Source organism: Schistocerca piceifrons, chromosome X (genome assembly GCF_021461385.2).
Source record: "Schistocerca piceifrons isolate TAMUIC-IGC-003096 chromosome X, iqSchPice1.1, whole genome shotgun sequence".
NCBI classification, from domain to species: Eukaryota; Metazoa; Arthropoda; class Insecta; order Orthoptera; family Acrididae; genus Schistocerca; species Schistocerca piceifrons.
Genome location: NC_060149.1, coordinates 768829278 through 768853522, shown reverse-complemented (window position 1 = coordinate 768853522; position 24245 = coordinate 768829278). Strand labels below are relative to the sequence as shown.

The 24245-nt window shown below is 36.6% G+C and overlaps 1 protein-coding gene across 5 annotated transcripts in view; it reads left to right on the top strand.

Annotated features, from left to right (window-relative positions):
• Positions 1-24245, top strand: part of LOC124722065 (transcription factor CP2) — an 881222-nt gene that overhangs the window by 702526 nt on the left and 154451 nt on the right. For all 5 annotated transcript variants that reach the window (XM_047247263.1, XM_047247260.1, XM_047247261.1 and 2 more), the window contains one exon: positions 18078-18163. In XM_047247263.1, the coding sequence (XP_047103219.1) occupies positions 18078-18163 (86 nt within the window). The remainder of the gene's footprint in view (positions 1-18077; positions 18164-24245) is intronic.

The following is a 24245-nucleotide window of genomic DNA, read 5'->3' as shown; positions in this document are numbered from 1 at the left end:
AAATTTTGGATGCTGTCAAGAAACCCTTCTAAAGTGAAATAAGTTCTTTCTAACCAGTTCTTTGATGTCTTCATCCTACCCTCTTATCAGATGTGGTTTTTGAGGTGTCTGTAAGGACCTTAAAATACGCCAGAAAAATATCAGAGATGCAGTTTTTGAAAAATTGCTATGCCCTTATACCCTTGTATGTAGTCATGTAGTACACATGGAATTGGGGAATGATTTGTGCTCTTCTGAGGATAGATAGAATTTCCTTTAGCTCTACGAAGTTGACACGATTCTGTTTGAACACTATATTGTTAAGTGTACAACACCACTGCTAAGATCTGTTGATGATGCGTGCTGTAGCAAATGGGGAAGGGGGAGCGCTAAGGCATGAATGGATGCACGAGGAGCCTGTGAATGTAGGGTAGAGCCTGAAGGATGCAGAGACACCAGAAAAAGGTACAGGCAGGGGATGAGCACAAGAGCGCAGGAAAAATGTGGGCTGCTGGGCGGTGGGAGGAGGAGGAGGAGGGGGGGGGGGGGCAGGGTGGCAGGAAGACCATTGCCACTGCTTTTTTTTCAGAGCATGGCAACAACTGGATGGAGGGAGACGAGCAGGCAGTGGGAAAGGTGTCCTCGCAGCATGAACAGGAGCACAGAAATAATCTACACTGTGGTGAAGGATGTGTGTTACACAGAAGCAAAAGCACGTAGTGCTGTGACATGCTCGAGAGGAGGAGGTCGACCATGGCTTCATTTGCTGGAAGTTGCAGTGTGCATTGACAGGCAGTGTTGGGCTGGACAGTTTGAGGACAGCTACAGGTTTAGCTGAAGTGGAATCAGGGGATGACAATGGGACTGCCATCTGCACACACAGCAACAGTGAAATTGTAGCATCTGGTCAGGGCTGCACCAAGGAAAAGGCATGGCAGATGAGCAGCATTGGACATGACTGGAAAGAGCAGTGGGTTGGCAGCAGTTGAGTCGTGATGCTGTGTGCAGACAGCCGGCCATGGCTTTGATGTCATGGATACAGCATCGGGCATGGTGAGAGGAAAGTAAGCAGGGACCTCAGTGCTGGCGGATGTGGTGCACCACCCACATGATAGGCCAGCCGTGGCTGCATCCTCATGGCAGAGATGCAGTGGACAGAAGCAGCATTGGACTGATGGTCAAAGGGCGGTGGCAAGTGCATAGTGAGAGAGGTCGGGTGCAGTGAGAATGGAGGACACTGTGGAAGCCAGATGATGCATCCTGGGTTGACCCAGCATTGTGACGAAGGCCTGCCATGGCTGCATCTTCATGCCAAATTGTGAGGTGGCAGGGCAGCATCAAATGCAGCTGAAGGCCCGACAAAACAACATTGGGGGATGATCCCAGGAGCCGCACTGTGTGGACTCAAACCCCATATCCAACAGATGTCCAGGTAATGCCAACCTCAGGAGAAAGGCCAACCATGGTTGCAATATGCAGAGCAGCGTTGGACATTCCTGGAAGTGGGCAGCGGGCAGGCAGTGGACAAGATAAGGAAATGGTGTAAGGGCCAGTGAAGGCGCTGGAGCCAGAGGCAGTACAGATGTAAGGTCTGGAGCTGGATCAGCCTCAGCCCTGACAGATGGGCAAGCGGTACAAGCTACCTGTGACAAACCATCCCTCTTGGCTGTGTTTTGCCACAGACAGACACACCAGTGATGAACCATCCCATGTGACGTTGTTTTGCTACCAGCAGTGACCTCCATAAACACAGTGGGAATAGCAAACATTTGGTATTCAAGTCTACAAAAGCGCAAAAAATGTACATACATTATGAAGTCATCACTCACATGAAGTGTCCAACTCAGGCTATAAGCAATGTTCCTTATTACCAATTCTTAAGTCCTTTGTTTCCATTGTTAAGACCCATTGTGGATGATGCATGCTGTTGTAAATTATTATTCCCAAGTTGTACTCATGAATACTTTATTCACAGCACCAGTTCACAATGAAATTTACTTCTAGTAACAACTGAAAAATTGTTTGTGATCACTGGAGAATACCAGAAATAAAGTTCACTGGCATAATAACAATTTCAAGGGGAGCCTGTCCTGGGTGGAGTCTATGGGGCTGTGCTGAGTGGCACACTGAAGCAAAGTTGTTGTGTTGCATTGTAGGTGGTCTGTGTGTTCAGATTGATGGGCATGAGGTGTAGCCAGCTTGTGGCCTGGAACTGAGGGAGAAATTGACTGTTGCTGCCTGAGGTTGCACGCTGCTTTAAATATCCAGCAGGGTGGAAGTGTGCCTAAAACCACATGATGTGTAGACAGAGCTTTTTTTTCTCAATAGCAGCGCTGCTGGTTTCCTGGTATGGGTGCTGCTCAGACGTGTGGCTGGTGTTCCCTTCTGGTGCCTGTAACAGTCAGTATATCAACAGACTGTATACTGTATCTTGTCCACAGTATGTGATGCCCTTGTGGTATTTTAAATAGTCTCCAGAGGAGAGATTCCTGTAGGCCAAGACTAAGCAATGCGCAGGGTGAAGATGTTGTCTCTGGAAGGATAATGTAGCCTTTCTATGGATGATATACAATGCATGTATTCAGCATCCTTCAAATTTCCAATGTAATGAGTGCCTGTATCCCTTTGTTGTCCATTGTAGAATGTGCTTTATTCAGAATATGTTTGATCATAGGTTTGAATGTATAGTTCTGTAGTCCCCTTTATAGATCACAAAAGTCATTTATTAACACTTTACTGAATATATTGAAACACAGAATAAGTGTCACATAGTTCTCAAAAGTTACTGGTGCTGTAAATTTTCTAGGACTACATTGAAAAGAATCAATCAACCGGGAGTAACAAAACACTGTGGGGGTGAAAGATGGAACCATTCTTAGATGAAGCTAAAATCAATCACCTGCCAACCCATTATCGTAGACCCCGAAGTAGAACTTAATAATGGTAGGTGGGTGTCACTATACTCACATCCCAAGTAGGCTCAGCCACCATGACCAAATAACATAAGTACAAAGAATATTCAGGTATAAGTGATGTTGTGCAGTCATTGTCAGTACTTCAGTTTGTTGTGGAGAGGAACACATTAGTTATCAAACACAAGTGAGATTTAACCTGCAGCCACCTGACCAAAATTTGGCCAGCTGATGGGCTCACCTGACATGCAGGCCAGAGATGATGCGCTGCTTACAGCTTGTGGCAACCCTGTTGGGCATAACTGTAGTGAGGCATATTGATAAAATTGAATCATCCATTGGTATGTCCCATGCGATATGGCATAGGTTTTTTTTTTTTTTTTTTTCTATGTGCTTCTGCCAAAAGTGGATTTGTAAACTTGCAGCTCATATGCAGTTAATGATAAAACTCAAGTGACTGTCTCTTGTCAGAAAAAGCCTTGTTATTACATTTATTATGGAGCATGTGACCAAAGTCATCTCTCGATTTTTTAAGACTTCTATTGCCCACAAGAAGGATACTGTGATCCACTTATAAGATTCTAGTAACAAAAGTGCATTGCATAATGACAAACCTGGCACTTCTTCATGAAGTGTACAATATGTAATAATAATAATAATAATTATTATTATTATTATTAAAGATCCCAATACCACAACAGATAAATGCAGACTTTGCAAACAACAAATAGAAACAGTAGATCACATCACAAGCGGATGTACAATACTAGCAAATACAGAATACCCCAGAAGACATGACAATGTAGCAAAAATAATACATCAACAGCTTGCCTTACAACATAAACTTATAAAACAACATGTTCCCACATACAAGTATGCACCACAAAATGTACTGGAGAATGATGAATTCAAATTATACTGGAACAGAACCATTATAACAGATAAAACACCACCACATAACAAACCTGACATCATACTCACCAATAAAAAGAAGAAATTAACACAACTAATCGAAATATCCATACCCAATACAACAAATACACAAAAGAAAACAGGAGAAAAAATTGAAAAATACATCCAACTGGCTGAGGAAGTCAAGGACATGTGGCATCAGGATAAAGTTGACATTATACCAATTATACTATCAACTACAGGAGTCATACCACACAATATCCACCAGTACATCAATGCAATACAGCTACATCCAAACTTATATATACAACTACAGAAATTTGTAATTATTGACACTTGTTCAATTACCCGAAAGTTCCTAAATGCAATGTAACATATACCGTACAGTTAAAAGGAAGTCACGCTTGATCAAGGTCCGCGTCACCTTCCATTTTTAACCAGACATAACGTCTGAGACAAGAAAGAAATAATAATAATAATAATGATATTTAATAATAATAGCTTTATTCAACATCGAATGGTACACTGCACATGTACAAAGAAACAGTAATGATTAAAGTTATTTGTACAATACACAAGACATATTCTTCTGAATACGTCATTAATTTACAACAAAATTACAATAAGGTGTTTACTTATTTCTATTCACATAATTTCACAGAGCATTTGTTGTTCTTCATATAAGTATGGTACTCTTCTAATGTGTAGAAAGGGTGTTTTACTAAAAATTCCTTAAGCTGATGTTTCAGTTTAATTGTAGGAAGAGCCATGACTGCTCTAGGCAGTGCATTAGCTAATTTTATACCTGCATACTGAGGCCCCTTTTCATAAAGTGCTGTTCTGTGGCTGCCAATGTAAAATCTTTCTTTATTTCTAGTATTGTACCGGTGGAAATCTGAATAAGTGTTTGGGTGCAGTCTTTTCACAAGCAATATGGCTTTTAGAATGTATGTGTTTTTGGAAACAAGTTGTGACAAGATTCCCTATATTTTGCTCCACAGATTATTCTCACACCCCTTTTTTGAAGAATGAGTAGCTTATCTAGATTAGCTTTGGTTGTTGCCCCCCAAATTTCAATACTGTAGTTCAAGTGAGAGGAGAAAAGAGCATGGTATGCAGTCTTTAGGACTACGGTGTCTCTACAGAACTTGCTAATAGTACTGATTGCAAATAAATTTTTTGACAACTTAGTTGCTAGAGAGTCAATATGTGTGTCCCATTTCAGGTTGCTTTGGATTGTTACGCCAAGGAATTTTACACTAGACTCTTTCTTTACCAATTCGTTGCCCATGTATAATTTAATTTCATTATTCAAACTACTTTTGTTAAACTCCATCAAACATGTTTTACTGGTGCTTACATTTAAGTGGCTTTCATTAAAAAACTGAACAATTTCTTTTGTTACATTATTACACTCGGCCTCTAGTTCATTACATGATTCCTTTTTACATACAATGGATGTGTCATCAGCATACAGAACAATTTTGGAATTTATAGTACAGTATTTAATATCATTTACATAGATCAAGAACAGAAGGGGGCCCAATACTGAGCCCTGGGGCACCCCATATTTTATGCAAGTGATCTCTGATTTGTAGACACCACTTTCCACTTTAAGTTGAACAAACTGCTTTCTATTGCTCATATAACACTTTATTAGGTCATAAGCAGCGCCTCTAATGCCCATGTTCCATAGCTTGTCTAATAGGATGTCGACGTTCACACAATCGAAGGCTTTTTCCAGGTCTAGGTATACACCTGCCACATGTTCCTTGCTTTCGATACCCCCTAACATCTCTTCAATTAGTTGAGCAGCTGCAGTGATAGTTGATTTACCTTTTACGAATCCATTTTGATTTCCGTACATCAGGTTGTGTTTGTTAAGAAAGTTTATAATCCTGTTGTATATAACTTCCTCAACTATTCTGGAAAAGACAGGAAGGATTGAGACTGGTCTGTAGTTTTCTATTTTGTTGTTGTCACCTTTCTTAAAAATGGGTGTTACCTGTGCCATTTTTAGTCTGTCTGGAAAGGTACCCGATTCTATTATATTGTTGACTGCTGCAGACAGAGGTACAGAGACATTTTGGCTACAGGCTTTTAAAACATTAGTATTTAGGCCATCATGCCCAGCTGAATTAGAGGGTTTTAGAGAGCTAATGATGCCCATTATTTCTGCACAGTTTGTGGGGGCTAGATATATACTATGGTCACATGTATTACCTTTAAAACTGTAGTGCATGTTTTTATGTTTGTCATTTATGGCTTCCCCTACGGAAGAAAAATATTCATTAAAAATATTTGCAATTTCCAGTTGGTCTTTTATGAGCATGCCATTGTGGTTAATAGTAAAGTCCATACAGGATTTGTCATTGCCAGTTCTAAAACTGTTTATGACTGCCCAAATGCCAGTAGTTACGTTGTGAGTTTTGAAGCTTATTTGCAACATAGTTGCTCCTGGTCTGTGTAAGTAAGTCCTTATAGTGTGCTTGATATATTTTGAAGGCTTCCTTTAGCTCAGGAATCTCTCTATTATTCAGCGTTGCACTGTGAAGTAGTTTTAATTTTTCCCTCGCTTCAGTGACATTACTATTTACCCAAATATTTTTGTTTATATTTTTTGTTTGTTTCATTTTTGTGATTACAGCTGGGCATGTGGTATCAAAGCAGTAATAGAAGTCAGCAGCAAAGTTATCATATGAAAAACTATTATTTTCAAACCATTTTATTTGTGCTAGCATCCAGTTTAGTATATTTATGTTGTCATTATACATTATTCTTTTAGTTACAAACTATTGCTTTGTGGTGACAGTGGGGGCCTCATGGCATTCCAATTTAAGCTATACTGCATGGTGATCTGAGATTGCTAGTTTTAAAACCGATGCACTGTGGGATAGGTGAGTCATGTTTGTTATTATGTTGTCAAGACATGTTTTACTACTGCCAATTTCTCTAGTGGGTTCCCGAATGAGTGGGGTCAGGCTAAATTCATCACACAGACGATGTAACTTTTTGGTGCTGACATCATTTGTTAATAAATCTATTTTTATATCCCCTGTAACTATAACATTTACATGACCATTTGGCCTAGAAAATGTTGTCTATGCATGCAAGCAAGTCAGAAAGATTTACAAAAAAGGTATCTGTATTTGCTGCAGGTGGCCTGTAAACACCAATAACTGTTATGTTATCTCTACCCCATTTCAGGTTTATTGCAGCAAATTCTGAGACTCCTTCCAAGCAGAAGGCACTCACATTAATAACATTAAAATTACTTTCATTTACAGTGAAAATTGCTACACCTTCCCCAGTCTTGTCTTTTCTACTGAAGGCTGTGCAGAATTTCATACACAGTGGTTGACTAATGCTAATCAGAGCTTCATTGTACCAATGTTCAGTTGCAACTAATATATTGGGTTTGTCAATCCATGAAATTACATCTAGATCATTATGCTTATTTCTAAGACTACCAAGATTCTGGTGTATAATTTTAAGGCTGAGTTTTTCCTGCTGGACCTTAGAGGATAATTTTGGACTAGCAATGAGGCAAGCAGGCTTCACAAGTTTCCCTGGCTAGCCAGCAGTGGCTGGTGTTGTGGCAGATTTTGTTGAGGTGGGTTGTACCACCCCATGGCAATGGACTTCTTTTCATCACTTTGTGAACAATGTCGCCTGACTTCCTCAATAATTTTGGTACTAATGATCTTTTTGCCTCTTTTGTTCATGTGCAGACCATGACACCGTGGTTATAGTGGGTGGGGCAGGTAACAGTATTGACAGAGATCCTGGGTACAGCATAGAGTGTGACCTGGCGAAGATTGCATCAGCATCGAGGCATACCAGTGTTGAGTTTGTATCTGTTCTTGGGCGCCATGACCGACCTCATTTGAACTCTTCTGTCAAGAGAGTTAATTTGGAGCTGGAACGGCTGCTCATGTCGGGTGCGGGGTCACACATTGGTGTGGTTCATGTTGATTCTGTCAGTAGGTGGGAAGGGGAAGGGTAAATTGGCTGGGGAAATAGCAGGAAAGTTAAAGGGGGGAGGCACTGTCATGAGTGGTAAAATACCAGTGGTTATAGGATTCAGAAAAGACCCTTTTTTAGGGTAGGGAGGACAGAAAGAAAACAAATTTTAAGAGAGGTTAGAATTGAGACAAACCTTCAGTTTGAGAAAGAAATCAAAAAACATAATTCCAGCTTATTACATCAACATAAACAGCCATTGGTTAAGAATTTTCAACTGTCAGCAGATATTTTAACTCCATCCAATTTTAAGTCAGTCAATGTGAAATGTCAGCTATCTTTATTGCATCAAAATATTCGAGGACTGAGAAATAAAATTAATGAATTAACTATCTGCATAGATGAATTAGAGTCTTCAAACCCAGCTGACATAATCTGCCTCTCTGAACATCATGTGACCACTGGTATAGAACTTTTAAGTGTTACAGGGTTTAGGTTAGCATCTCACTATTGTAGATCAGAAATGGAGAAAGGAGGAGTTGCCACATTCATCAGGAACTGTCATAAATTTAAGAACATAGACATTCATAAATTTTGCCTAGAACAGCATATGGAAGCATGTGCAACAGAATTAGATTTTCACAAAAAATCTTTCATAATATTAAGTGTATATCGAGCACCTGCAGGTAACTTTAATCTGTTTGTAAACCACCTTGAAGCTGTACTGGCCCATTTAACAACCAAAAACAAAGAAATAGTGGTTGCTGGTGATTTCAATGTAGATTTCCTTAAAGACTCTCCCAATAAGAACCTATTTGAGTTAGTAACACTATCATTCAACTTAATTCCCACAGTAAAGTTCCCCACTAGGATAACCACTTGCTCACAAACAGCCATTGATAATATCTTTATAGAAAAGTCAAATGAACAAAATTATATTACAAAACCAATAGTCAATGGCCTCTCAGACCATGACATGCAGTTCCTTCTGTTAAATGTTAATACTGAACAGGATATAAAATCTGTTAAATCTGAGCTCAAGAGGGTAATCAGTAAGCCAAAAATTGATTATTTTAGGACAATCCTCAGAGACATTCACTGGACTGATGTTTACAGTGCTCATGGCATGAATGAAAAATATAACATTTTTGCTAATAAAGTGCTTACCTTATTTGAACACTGCTTTCCCCCAAAACTTACCAAGGTTAGAGCAAAGTCTACAAAGAAGCCATGGATTACTCGAGGAATAGGGGTATCTTGTAAAACAAAAAGAAAACTGTATCTGTCAATCCGAAACATTTCCAATGTTGATGCTATAGCACATTATAAGAAATACTGCAAAATATTAAAGACTGTAATACGGATGTCAAAGCAAATATATTACAAGGAAAAGATAGTCATATCAGATAACAAAATAAAGACAATATGGGATATAGTGAAGGAGGAGACCGGTAGAACCAGACATGAAGAGGAACAAATAGCATTAAGAGTAAATGATGCATTGGTGACAGATGTGTATAGTGTTGCAGAACTTTTTAACAAACATTTTATAACTGTTACTGAAAAGATGGGGTTGTCAGGTTCGGTAGATGCTGCTATGGATTACCTTAGACCAGACATTTCAAGTAACTTCCATAATATGAATTTGACCCTCACTACCCCAACAGAAATAATGTCCATCATAAAATCTTTAAAATCAAAAACATCTAGTGGGTATGATGAAATATCAACAAAGTTAATTAAAGAATGTGATTCTGAGCTAAGTAACATATTAAGCTATCTGTGTAACCAGTCGTTTATCAGTGGAATATTTCCCGAATGGCTGAAATATGCTGAAGTTAAGCCACTGTTTAAGAAGGGAGATAAAGAAATAGCATCAAATTTCCGTCCAATTTCACTGTTGCCAGCATTCTCAAAAATTTTCATAAAAAGTAATGTACAGTCGTCTTTATAACCATCTTATCTCAAATAACATACTGTCAAAGTCACAGTTTGGATTTCTAAAAGGTTCTGATATTGAGAAGGCTATCTACACTTACAGTGAAAATGTACTTAATTCATTAGACAAAAAATTGCAGGCAACTGGTATATTTTGTGATCTGTCAAAGGCATTTGACTGTGTAAATCACAATATCCTTTTAAGTAAACTAGAATATTATAGTGTAACAGGAAATGCTGCAAAATGGTTCAAATCTTATATCTCTGGCAGGAAACAAAGGGTGTTATTAGGAAAGAGACATGTATCAAGCTATCAGGCATCATCCAACTGGGAACTAATTACATGTGGGGTCCCACAAGGTTCCATTTTGGGGCCCTTACTTTTTCTTGTGTATATCAATGACCTTTCATCAGTAACATTACCAGATGCCAAGTTTGTTTTGTTTGCTGATGATACAAACATTGCAATAAATAGCAAATCAAGTGTAGTCTTAGAAAGATCAGCCAATAAAATATTTGTAGACATTAATCACTGGTTCCTAGCCAATTCTTTGTCACTAAACTTTGAAAAAACACACTACATGCAGTTCAGAACTTGTAAGGGGTGTCCCAAGAGTATATGTCTAACATATGATGACAAGAAGATAGAAGAAGTGGACGGTGTTAAATTCTTGGGATTACAGCTTGATAATAAATTCAACTGGGAGGAGCACACCACAGAACTGCTGAAGCGTCTTAACAAATCTCTGTTTGCAATGCGAATTTTGTCAGACATAGGGGATATAAAAATGAAAAAGCTGGCATACTATGCTTACTTTCATTCCATAATGTCATATGGGATTATTTTCTGGGGTAATTCATCAAGCCAAGCTAAAGTTTTCCGGGCACAAAAACGTGCAGTAAGAATTATATGTGGTGTGAACTCAAGAACATCCTGCAGAAGCCTGTTTAGGGAACTAGGGATACTAACTACAGCTTCCCAATATATTTATTCCTTAATGAAATTTGTCATTAAAAATATATCACTTTTTCAAACCAACAGCTCAATTCATGGAATCAATACTAGAAATAAGAATAATCTTCACAAGGATTTAAAGTCACTTAGTCTTGTACAAAAAGGTGTGCATTATTCAGGAACACACATTTTCAATAACTTGCCAGCAGCCATAAAAAGCTTAACAACCAATGAAATTCAGTTTAAGAGAAGCCTAAAGGATTTATTGGTGGCCAACTCCTTCTACTCCATTGATGAATTTCTGAGGAAAACCAACTGATTTGTATATAAGTACAACATAACTTCTGCACAATTTCAGTGCAGTAATGTGTTCACTGAAAATTTGTGTGTGTGTGTGTGTGTGTGTGTGTGTGTGTGTGTGTGTGTAAGTATAATCTAACTTCTGCACCATTTCAGTGCAGTAATGTGTTCATTGTAAATAAGTATTACAGTAGTTGTATTACATGTTTCTTACCTTATAAATAAATATAAAACTTTTTTATTTTAAATTCAGTGCAATAGTATTTGTAAAATGACTCTTAGTGTTCATTAAAAAATGACGATCATTCCACTTGGGACCTGTGGAATGGTACATTAGCTTATTTGTTTTAGTTTAAATATTTGTCATGTATTGTTGTTTTTCTGACATGTTCCACATCCTGGAGGACCTCCTCACTACGGATCAATTGGAATGAAAGTAAATCTAATCTAATCTAATCATGAGATGTGTGCAGCTCCCTTTCTAGATAGCTGACATTTACTAGAGACACATTCTGAAATTTACTACATAGATCTTTAATCCTGTCATTTGTTTTATGAACTTCCTGGTTCACAATAGACTGTTTCATAAGATCATGCCTCTGTGGAATGTTGACAACAACTGTTTTAGTGTCATTTAACTTACCCAGTACCATTTTCATATGTCTAATTGCATCATTTGCTTGATTTCTTGCTACATCAAATGAACCTCCCATAATAACGACACAGTCATTGGATGAGAAGGAGTCACACTCCTGCATGCACGGCTTCACCACAGCAGAAAGAGGGGCTCCAGGCTGGATGTGGCCTACAACTGCAAAGTTGTCTTGCATGTTTGCGATGTTTTGCGCTATTTCACGTCCATGGCTGTCTCCATATAATAGAATCCAGCCCTGCTTGTGTTTCTGATTGTCGTCGTTTCTTCTGTTTTTCTCTAGGGATGATTTCTTGCATGTAATTTCACAGATTCCACTTCCTTGGACGGTTTGTTTACGTTCAGTTTCACGTTTTGCACACGAGTTTGGGACTTTGTGTTTTCTGAACTTATCACTGACAGTTTTTTTGCTGCTTGAAGGATTACTTCTAGTTTGCATGGACTGAACTTACTATCCATGAGAGACATGAGACTATCATCAACCACCATAGGCAAAAACAAATCATTTAGGGTCAGTGTGCTGTTCTTGTGGAATTTGTTGCTTGCCAAAGTAGACTGTAATTGAGTATAGAAAACTTTAACATATAATCTTCTGGAGGAGCTATAAGTATGGCTGTAACACAAGTCCATCAACAAATTTTGTTTGTATGTATGTATAAAATTTGCTTAAATTATGAAATTGGACCGTTATAAGTTTTCCATCACAAAATAATACTCATCCATGATATTTGAATTATGTCTTACAGTTTTCCCATTAACTATATGTATTTTGCACCAACAAATAAATTTACATTAATTTCATCACAGACCTTGTACAGTAGTCCTGAATTTTGCTTCAGGGTGAATAGTGATGAGAGATTAAAGAGAGAAGTTTTCATTTGGGAATTTCAACTGCTGTGACTTCAAGCACATCAATAGCATATATATATGAGTAAACAGTGTGGAGTGTGACATATTTTTCCAGATAATCATCTCCATTTCTCTCCTGTCATTTAGCCTGTCTTGCATAACATCACAATATTGAGGAAATATTTTGCAAATTCAGTTTAAACTGTGTCTCTCATGGTGATGTGGCATTTATTAATCTCAATATAATTCTTGAAATAACTTTTTATATTGAACACTGTTGGTGAATTCCACTGTAAAACTATAAACACTATCCCACTTAATAAGATATTCTATGATATTTCTGAAATCTTACCATACTTTGTTTCTGCTTACAGTTAACTTTGCAACTTAGCACCAAAAATATGACTTTGGCAACAATTTAGCCACAATAAAATAATTACATAACCTTCAAACATAACAGATTCCTGAATTTTTGGTTTTATAAACAACTACTGAAGTAAACATTACATTGCCAGTAGTGCCAAAAGTTTAGGTAACTAAAAGTAACATGTAACTAAACTAGTATGAGTGTTTGAGAGATGCCATATTTAGAAGTCTTCATGGAATAGTGTATCCTGTGATTGCCTTCAAATGATAATCAAAACTGATTTGATGATTGGTCTTTGTGGTGATTAAAGACTCTTTTTAGCTATAGAATGAAGCTATGGTTATGAAATGTTTTATCACTCCCATGTTAAAAACCTCAATGTTGCCACATTTCTTGTATCTCTCTATAGAACATGATATTTGTTGATAATCAATCATTTCTTTCAAATGCAGTGGATAGAATTGACACTTCGTATGTCTTATTCAGCACAACACTATCTGTTTCATCAACTCTGCACTTTATTCCTCTCAATGTTGTTGGCATTGTAAATCTAAGATGATGATGATGCAGAAGTAACCCACATTTTATACCTTCTTCTTTCAGTTCATTATAAGTGGTGTGCTCTGTTCTGTTGAGTATGGACTGAGATCTCTTAACTGTTGCATGTTTAACGCTAACACTGGTTCTGGAGTTTTCAAGTAGTTGAATAAATATGTCTTTGCTCTTCAGGGAATATCACAGGACATAATATTTATTCTGCATTTCTCCTCCTTTGAATCCTATATTTGACACATTGTTTGGTCTTTTACCGCTTCTGTTAATGTTAAAGATAGTTTGCAGTTAATTGGGTTTGCATCCCAGCTTTCTCACTGTCTTTGTTGCACTTTCATGCTGTGACATCATTTCTGGATCAATTTCCCATTATTTGACAATATTTTCCTTGAAGAATTCTGTTAATATCACTTTTCTGTTCTCCTTATGATGTCTTACTTGCTTGTTCTGTTCATTTTTTTTTATTTCTTCTTATACAAGAGCTTGACTTCACTGTTTTAAGACTTCACTTAAAAGTGTTTTGCATCTTTCTTTTTATGAAGATGCACTGTAATATCTTCATTTCTGAATAAATTTGCATTTTCCTTATATTTTTAGTTATGTGGACTGCATTACTTGCACCTTGAAACATGGTAATAAGCTGTGTTTATGCCTTAATTTATCTTTGGTAAATTTCTGTTCCTTCTTTCTCTATTTGGCTTGTAATTGTTTGATGTATACAAGTATAATAATTGTGCGCACCCTGAGGTCATGGTCAAGGTAAGACTTGTTGTAGGTGAAATAATTGGGAGAAGACATCTTGGAAGCAGTTTTAAGGTAATAAAGTGCTTCATGTGAAGTGCCAAAGACTTCTTCTGTTGGTGCTTTACACTAAAGTGCCCAAAGGAATCATTAGTGAGTTTGTGTTGGTATTGTGTAATTCAGTGGGAAGGTGATTTGGAAGGGAGGGGGATTTACAACACCCAGAAACACTAGAGGGGAAATAACAAGACAGCACAACATAAAAAATGGAACATAAACATTCCAGCACCCTATCAGCATATCAGCGTCATTAGAACAGAGCATAAATTTGAATAAGCATGGGAAAGGGAATCACTGCACAACAGTAAAAATGTTTTAGGTTCAAAACTACCTTATTGTTTTGCATTTACACCTACTGAATTCAAAATCTCCAAAAAATTACTGGTTTCTTGTTGTTCTGGATGTACAATGATGTAATTTTTTACCAATCTACATTTTTAGTTTGGGATAATTTAGGTTTTGAAGTTTTCACACCTGTTAAATGACAAAACGTAACATTCTCCAGCCGTCTGTAGGTTATAAATGTGATTACTGTTGCCATGACTGAGTTTGATATTGTTTGTGGTGTAATTAGTGCAGAATTTTTGGTTTTTGAGTGTTTCTGAAATGTAAAAGTTGTTAAATTAAAATGCCATGAAAATATGTAAATTCAATGACTAATTATTGTTACATTTGTTGTGAAATAATATTTTCATCACAAAAAGACAATATGAAGCCTCTTTTGAAGACTGTCTATCAACATTATTTTGCTATGAAAGGCAATGGACCAGGATAAGTCATGGACTCCACATATATGTTGCAATTCTTGTTCATTTATACTAAAAGGATGACTGAAAAAAATTATCTGTGACTTTTGTTGTCCTATGATTTGGCAGGAGCCTCCAAACCATACAGATAAATGCTATTTCTGCTTCACTCTGTGTATAAAGGCAGGATTTTCAGTGAAGAAAAGAGAAAAAGTTAAATATCCTCATCTTCCATATGCTATTCAACCTATTCCACTTTCAGATACTTTACCAGTTCCTTTTCCACACTAAAATTATGAGCTTGAAGTAGAAAATGAAGACAGCATGGAAGAAGAAGAATCCAACAAGCCTTCAACATACCATGTCTCTGATTTTGATGAAAAAGTTGATAACCCACTGAGATTGAGTGATCTCATTCAAGACCCTGACTTGTCGAAGGAGAAGGCAGATCTTCTAGCGTAAAGACTACAGCAATAGAATCTTCTCCAGTGTGATGTCAAGGTCTTACAGTATAGACATTGTCATTTTTATCCTCCCCGGAAAAAAAAAAAAATCTTGTTTGCTGTGATGTCAATGCTTGAAGAAATATTTGAATTATGATCCCACTGATTGGAGGCTATTCATAGACTCCTCCAACCTTAGTCTGAAAGCTGTATTACTTCACAATGACAACAGTCTTCCAACTGTTTCCCATCTGTTCCTGTTGGTCATGCAGTTCACATGAAGGAGACTTATGCCAACATGGTAACCCTCCTTGACTCAATGAAATATGGCGGAAAGAAGTTTAAAATCTGTGGTGGTCTGAAAGTCATCACTGTATTCCTAGAAATGCATTGAGGTATACTCACTACTGCTACTTTTATGTATGTGGGACAGTAGGGGTAGGAAATCACGTACTCGAGTGGACTGGCCTGCAAGAAATCTTAACTCCGACAAGGAAAATGTTGTCGAGCCTCTCATCAACCGAGAAACATTCTTCTGGGTTTGATGAAAATTTTTGGCAAAAGTATGAACTGAGGAGGACAGGCCATTGAGTGATTAAAAGAGACAAATTTCTTACATTAAGTCATGCAAAAACTAAGGAAGGTATTTTGTTGGGACACAAATTCCTGCATTTGACCAGATTTTGAAGGGGAAAGAAAAGGAAGCTTGGGAAGCATTAAATGGAGTCCTTCATGATTTATAGGCAGCAAAAGAGATCAAAACTACAGTCAGTTGATGACAGTACCTCTGCAAAAATACCATTAACTTGGATGCAACATGCCTCTTAAAATCAAATTTCTCCACTCATATCTAGCCTTTTTCTCCTCTTAATTGTAGAATTGACAGCGATGAACATGGAGAAAAATTACATCAGAATATTTCTGTAATGGAAAAAATGTATCACTGCTATGGGAATGAAGCAGCTCTTGTGGATTATTGCTGGACTGTGTATAGGAATGCTCTGGAACTCACTCAAAGAGGCAAGCCAAAACACAATGATCTCATAAAGCCACCATATAATTATCTTGACCCAACCAACTGATTGGTATTCTTCCATCAGTTTAGGGTGCTTAGAATGTAACTATCATGAAAAAAAAGTCAACTGGATTTTCAATGTCACTGTCATCCCTAATTAAAATGTATTGCTTTCTCTTAACCTTAGTACTTCCACATATTGTACGTCATAGAAACTAGAGATAATAAAATATTTCTGTCTCACATTCATTTTGGTCAGTGCAGGATTAGTAAAATTTGGCTCATAAAGTGAAGGAATCAATTTTTTTGTTGGGCAGTGAAAGAGGCCATGTCCCTTTTTAAAGGAGCATATGCACTAGAAAGCTTGTCACTAACAAGTGGCCCACGAGCCACTTGGGGAAGAAACTGATGCAGATAGCCTCATCTGAGCATTCTGAGAGCTACATTTGTCATGAGCAGGTAGACACTTTTAAGTGTGCAGCAGGGCCATCCCATCCCCTTTGGCCCATGCATACTATTGTGCTCATTGGAACAATCAGCAGCAGATGGCTCATGCTTGAGCAGCTCTTGAGCTACTTTCCTCACATGTGTAAACATGTGTTAAAGAACCACACTAGCATTTACTCTAAGTGATTTTGGGAAACTATGTAAATTGTTCATTAGACAGAGGATTCAACCCACTTCTCCCAAATGAACATCCAGTGTCCTAATCACTGCACCATCTCACTAAATACTGCTAGCCTCTGGAATCCCAGGTTAGCTGTGTGTCTGAACCAGCATGAGAACCAAAGAGAATGAGTCTTTGTACATAGGTGGTGGTCCATTGTTCAGATGACTATGCATCTCTGTGGGCTGCTGAGAAATAGTTGTTGCTGTCTTAGCAACATACCATGTGTATTCTCTTGGAGCTCTATCATCAAAAGCAACAGCTTTGTATTTCGAATGAGGGAAATCATGGCCGTGCAAAAATTTGTTGTTCATGATGTACTGAAGTTTGTAGAAGAAAGGGAAAAGGAGAAAAATGTTTAAGATACTTGTTACATAACAAAAGATGACCTCCATGTATGGCATTAACAGGCAGTATGCTAGCTTGCACAAATGGCAGGGACATGAGCCAGGCTCGGATTGAATCTGTGCAGCCATTCAACTGTGAGCTGGTACAGTGGCCACCTCGAGTGCAGTTTGTAGGTGGTTTTGCATGTTGATTTATGCAAATACTGGTTATTTTGGCAAATACTTAGCTAGTGTCCAGATTCAACCTCAGAGAATATGATACACAAACAGTTAAAATATGGCAACACAGAATGAGGCCTACCATGATTCTTAGAGATATAGTGCATACAGCTTCCCTCCATCAGGTTACCTTGATGACTGTGATGTCATAAAGGACATCAGACCACAGAGTTTAATAATAAAATAAAATCTGTCTAATCTTGAAAAAGTTGACCCTTCATTAGATGGAATAAATGGTGAGGAAAAAAAGGAGGAAAAATATACAGATGCATTTTATGAAGCCCTCTGGAGGTGATCTGTTCCATGGCAAATGACAGCTGCATAACAGGCTGTAGGTTCTCTCATATAAAATGTACACTTCCATTTTATTTATCCATATATGTTACAAATCATTAATAAACTACCTCATTACACTGGAAGAATATAAGTTTCCAAATAGATAATCATCTATGTTTTACAGATACCATCAGATCTGATCATGCATACATCAATGTCACCCATCGTTGGAGGTAGTACCACGAGTGTTTACAGCCCACCAGACAACCAGTAAGTAATAATTTTCATAATTCCCTGGTTTTTAACTAATCTTTCTGATGCATAAGAACTTCAAATTTAATACAGGACCTTTAAAATTTTAATTCTAGCCTCCCCAAAATTATTAAAACATTTGCAATTTTTCCTTTTAATGAAAACAACAACAACAACAACAACAACGTGCATGGGGCTTCAAAACAATGAGATGAAAACAAATTTTAGCATTGTGTTCTGGGACCTCACTGTTAATGGGTCAAGGAAAAAGGTTTCCTGAATAAAATATTCTGTTTTATATTAGATCGTATGACAGTATAATCAGCTAGTTGCACAGTAAAGTAGCATGCCAAACTGAGAATCAAATATAGACATTTCCAGTCTGTGCACTGAGCTATGTGAACAAAATGCTGGTACTTCTTATAGTTAAAAAAGTATCTAACTTAAGGAAAAACCTACACAAAGTATGGGGCTCTTGTTATTCATTTGCTGCATTTTTCTTGTTTGTGTCCTTTCAAACATTATTGCAACAAGAGTAGCAGTATCTCCAAGAGGTCATCATATGTGAGAAACTTTAAAGTAGATTTGGTAGCTGACAATCTGGGTACTTCATCAGTTCAGAACATATATTTAGCCATGATATGTCGACCCTTTTTACTGGTGCTGCTCAGCAGCAGAGAAAATGGGCACAAGTTTGAAGATATTCATTTTTCTCAGAGCACTGCAAATATTTCAGCATGTCACACGTATGCTTTCGTATAAGCACAAAACATAGGTTAGGAGGCAGTACTACCATCCCCTCACTGCTGCTCTCCCATTAGCAGTCCTGATGCGAAGGTAAGGCATGCCTCCTGCTGTTCCCAATAATTATACAGTTATATTCTTACACAAGTCCCTAAAATACAAGACACACAATACAGCTATAACTATAAACTAATAATGTGAGGGTCTTAAACCTAGTTTGTGTATAGGACCATCATGAACAAAATACTTGAGAATTTGGAATCTGAGGGTCTTTCATTGGATGCTATATACAGTGAGAAAGGAAAATTGTGGAAAAGAACCAGAATAATACTAAAACTCTATCTATTTTAACAGTTCTGTTGAATTTGATTGAACTTAACTATGAATTTACTACATTGGCATTGTGTGATGACTTGTCAATTGTAATTCACTGCAATAGGAACACTTGTAACTAGACACAATACTTGCATGTTGGAACATAATGATAGCACTAACTATTAAATAATATACTCATGATGTTCGCTTTTAATTTTCAATATATTAATAAAACCAGGAAAAAAGTTTATATCAGTTTTCACGAAGAAACATTTTACTGCCTGGAACAAATTTAACTCTAAAAATGATCTCACAAATATTGCCCTACGAAGGCTGCTCCATAACTGCCACCCTGTGGTCTCTGCCACGCCATCTGAAATACTTTTCTGTAACTGTATGTATGATTTTACATTACTTAAAAGATTATATTAACATAATTGCAATTAAAATTTTAAGTTTTGCAAAAATTACATGTAACATGGTTTACAGCACATTATGGATTATTTGTCATTATAATCTGACTGTAAAATATGTTAAAATTTCATGAGAAATTATATTTTGAGACAGTCTTTAACAATACTTTCACCAAATGTTTTTGATTAGAACTTCATTACTTTGAATATTTTGTTATTGTTGTAATTGCAATGTTTGTGTATGAAGTGTGTTCTTTTGCTTGTCCAACTTATGATGTGAGTGAATGTTAAGATATGATTCCAGAACTATTGACAGCAATAAGAATATTCTTTGAACTAATAATTTTCATAAAAGAATTGAATAATTAGTTAAATGTTGCATAAACAAATAAAGTTGAATTAAAGTTCATGCAACAGTAAATAAACATATGAACACACAAATTAGTCAGTGCACACAATGTGCAAGTAAAATACATGACTGGTATTGAATATGATACTTAACTTAGTATTGATAAGTACAGTAAATGTAATACTACTTGACCACGATACACTACCTTGGAGTAATAGTAGGATGAAATGTAATAAATAATGAAGAAACATTGTCTTTAAGGTTAAAGTTCCAGATTACTTAACATAAAGGAGGTATCAGATAGCCCAAAAATAATGATTAAAAAGCAAAGACAATTGTAGGTGTAAATAATGTTGAAAACCAAAAAGGAAGGTATGACTGCTGGAAAGCTGAAATGCATTTGTATTTTACTCAACTACCACATTAGATAACAATGGTGAGCCATTTTCATCGTGTACCATGAATCATTTAAAAAAGCATTTATTTTGTTATTAGAGACTGTGGTTGTCAAGTAGAAGATATATTTATCACATTGGGCAATCTGATCACATTAAGAGAAAAGTGTAGGTAATAAACTGTTCTCCATCACTTTGTTTCAGTCAATTTTAAATGTACTATGAAAATTCACACTGCATCGTACGGAACGGGTTATGAAAAGGAGTCTGTGACAGAGTGGTACAATGTTTTAGGATAAATTATTATTGGTTTTTCTGTCTTAATCTTGTTTTGGTTAAAGAGTATTTTTTTACCAGAAGCATTTTGCTTTTATTTGTAAAGCATTTTCTGTGGTTCTTCTGGAAATGTGGCACCCAATAATTCACTACATGGTATTTATAGAACAAAAACAGTGTTTCATTATAAAATTTATTTACAATTTGGCTACGGTGCTTTTGCCTCTTGTTTACATAGTCAACAAACCACTGCTTTTTCCTTTGTCCTTAGTGGAGGTTGAGGTCAAAGAACTTTCTTGCACATTGTGGGGTCAACGTCAACCTCTGATAAGAACACAGGAAAAAGCATAATCATAAGTTCATAGCCTTACAAATTAGCTGGCATATGCTGGGAAACTATGTTGGTTGATTGCTTGATTTGATTGGATGTATCAATTTTTGTATGGTTAGAAAATAGGAAATTAGAAGTTAAGGCAAAAAAAGAGGATTTGACACGCAAATGAAACATGATGCATCATGAATATTTATTGCTGATCAAGAGTGACATACTTTATTCATCTTGAAACATTTTTACATGGAATTAGTGTTGTCCACTAAATAATCAAATAATTAGGTAAGTGATAATAGGTACAAAGAATAATACAAATTAGATACACTACATGAATTATGGTAATATAATACCGATAATACTGCCTGTTGTTTATTTATACTTCAGTAGCATGGAAAATGTAGTTGAGTCATTAGATACTCATAGAATTCCTTAGCAAAGTAACTTACTTTTCATTCCTTTTGTGGTACTATTTTGAAGTTCATTTGTGAGCATTTTGTAGGCATTTTCAGATAATTTGTAGATGTGGATAAGATCAAGATATGTATAGTGGTTATGGGTATTTGCCAGCATAGCACACAAATTGTTAAATTTATAGCCAGTTCTTGTGTTGTCATAACGGGCCTCCTTAGATCATACTTCCTTACATTCTCTTTAACAAAGATAGTGGAGTTATGGATATTTGGGTCAGATACTGTCACTTTATTCCATCCTTTAAAATAATTGCTGTTATAGTGACATGTGTCAAGTGCTGCAATATACATGATAACTTCCTTTTTTCCATTTAAGCACTAATTTTGAGCCTACGGAATTTCACCATAATACCACTTACAGAAGTCAGGTCACAGTGAATGTGTGCATATAATGAGAGTTATCTACTGGCGAAGCTCCTCAATCGTTATGGCAGATAGATCACACAGGCTAGTCTGCACCAAAATATTTTGTGCAAGTATCCCAACCAAGGTTTTGGGCTACATGAAGTCCTAGTGCTTGACTGTTTTATTGCCATATATGGGAGTATTCAGATTGAATATAATGTATTCAGTTTTATTGCGACTTTCTTTGTGGTGCATTTCCATCACTCTGTCACTACTACCATATACTGTTGCACTTCCTAAAGATTGGTACAACGTGTCCCTAGTATTCTCTTATGCGTACTGGGTGTATAATAATTAATGGCGTAAACACACACAGTTGAAAGTACTTAAGACTAGAAGCAAAAAAGTCTTAGTAATCATGTGCTGTAAAATGCATACCTTCAGAGATATGAGCTCTTGCTCATCTTCACTATGTGAAACGCACATCTCTTTTACTGAACAAATGCACATAACTTTTAAGGTATAGATTTTACAGCTCATGTTTAGTGGATCATTCATGTAAATAAAGGTGTGGGGAAAAGATCTGGCCTTGGTAACTGGTACACTGTCTCACTTTTGACTGTTTATATTTACTACTGCCTAAGAAAGACTGCATTAGATGCAGAATGTTATCTCCTGTTCCATAACAGTGGAGTTTTTTTTAATAAGATGTGTAGCAAACCATATCAAATGATTCCTTGAAGCTAACACTGCTACACTATTTCTCCATTTTCAAAAAAATTGTATACTTTCCCTACTATGCTTTCAACTGAGACCTGTACCAATGTTGTGAGGGATTAAGCATATTATTAAAGTGTTGGCTCATCTGTTTATACTTGCAGGATTCTATTACTGTTTATCTTATAGGTATAAGTGAAATCAGTTGATAGTTATCTGGAGATGCTACATCTTCTTTCCTGCGAATTGATTTGATACCATTTTCAAACTTCCCTGATAGTTCTATTCATTCAATATTTTGTTAAATGTTGTAGTCAACAGGATAACCATGTCTTTCTAAGAATTTGACTCCTCAGTGTCCTACCATTTGACTGCTTACTGTAATCTTTGGTGTTAGTTGCTATTAATCTGCAGTTAGTGTTGGTTACAGCTAGTAAAGCAAGAGTTAGAGCCATCTGAAATGACTGACAGAGCATCAAAAGACAGTCTAACAACAAACATCTAAAAAAGAATTATATGAAGGATCATTGTAAGATCTGCAATTAATGTGCTAGGTGCAAAAAAAAAAAAATATTGTAATCAATATAAAGTCTACTTGATTATTTATGCATGTATTCACGTCTGTATTTCCAAATGAGATGGTGAAGACTAAGTGAAAGTACTTACATGACATGTTCCACTCATAACTGAAAGTCTCAAGTAGATTATTCTACAAACAAGGTGACTTGCTAGCTTTTCAATCAAATTTGTCTTGGTATGAAGAACTTAAGTTTTTGAAAGACTTCATGACTTCGTAGCAGATGAAAAGTATTTCTTGCAAAAACATAACCCCATCTGAACACAATGATGTGAACAGTTGTTGTTAAATGTACACAGAGAACATGACAGAGAAATGACGAGAACAACTTGTTGTCATTAGAAGCCAATTCTTAAAAGCTGTCAAAAAATTTAGAAAGCAGCATTTCAATGCCTCCACACTCACTCTCCCCATACACAGACAATCATAAGAGACAAATATGGAGTTCTTGAACACAGAAAAACGAAAGCTGAAGCTTGTTGACAAACAAATGTCAAATTCAGAGATGCAAGATGACACTTATCATTTTGTACAGAGTTTGCCCCCCATGATGTGGAAACTATCACACGAAGCTCAGTTGAGAGCTAAAATTAAAAAAAAAATTTAAAAAAAAAACAGATTCTATTGGAAGAATTGCATTTCAGTGCACATTCTATCTTGTCTTGTTATGGACTAGAAGATTCCAAGTTGAAAGAGTCATTTAAAAACCTCGAAGTTTACAAAAACTTCAACAATTATTCCAACATCCTGTCACCTATGTAGCGAATTGTAAGCTATGGTGATGTGTAACAAACTAATTGCTGGTGGTAAAAAGTGTTCTGTAAACTTAATGTGTATTTGTTGATGGTGACCATAGGTTTCTCTTCACTGGTAATAGCCATTCCGAATTTTTGTTTTGTTTTGTTTTTGTAATCGACTTGAAACTGATGACACTGTATAATAAAATGGCACAGAACTCATCCTGAAGTAATTCCAAAATTTATCTTTATCGTTTCTCAAGTCACTGTACAGATGATTGTATTCTCCTTCAGTTATCCCTCCATGTTGATTTTGTGCACCCATTCGTAACTGATGAGAGTCCAGAGAGCTCTGATTTCTACTAAAAAAAGGAATTTAATGGTTTGGTGAAAAACTACATCATTCAAAGACTGCTAAACAACTGCCAGGC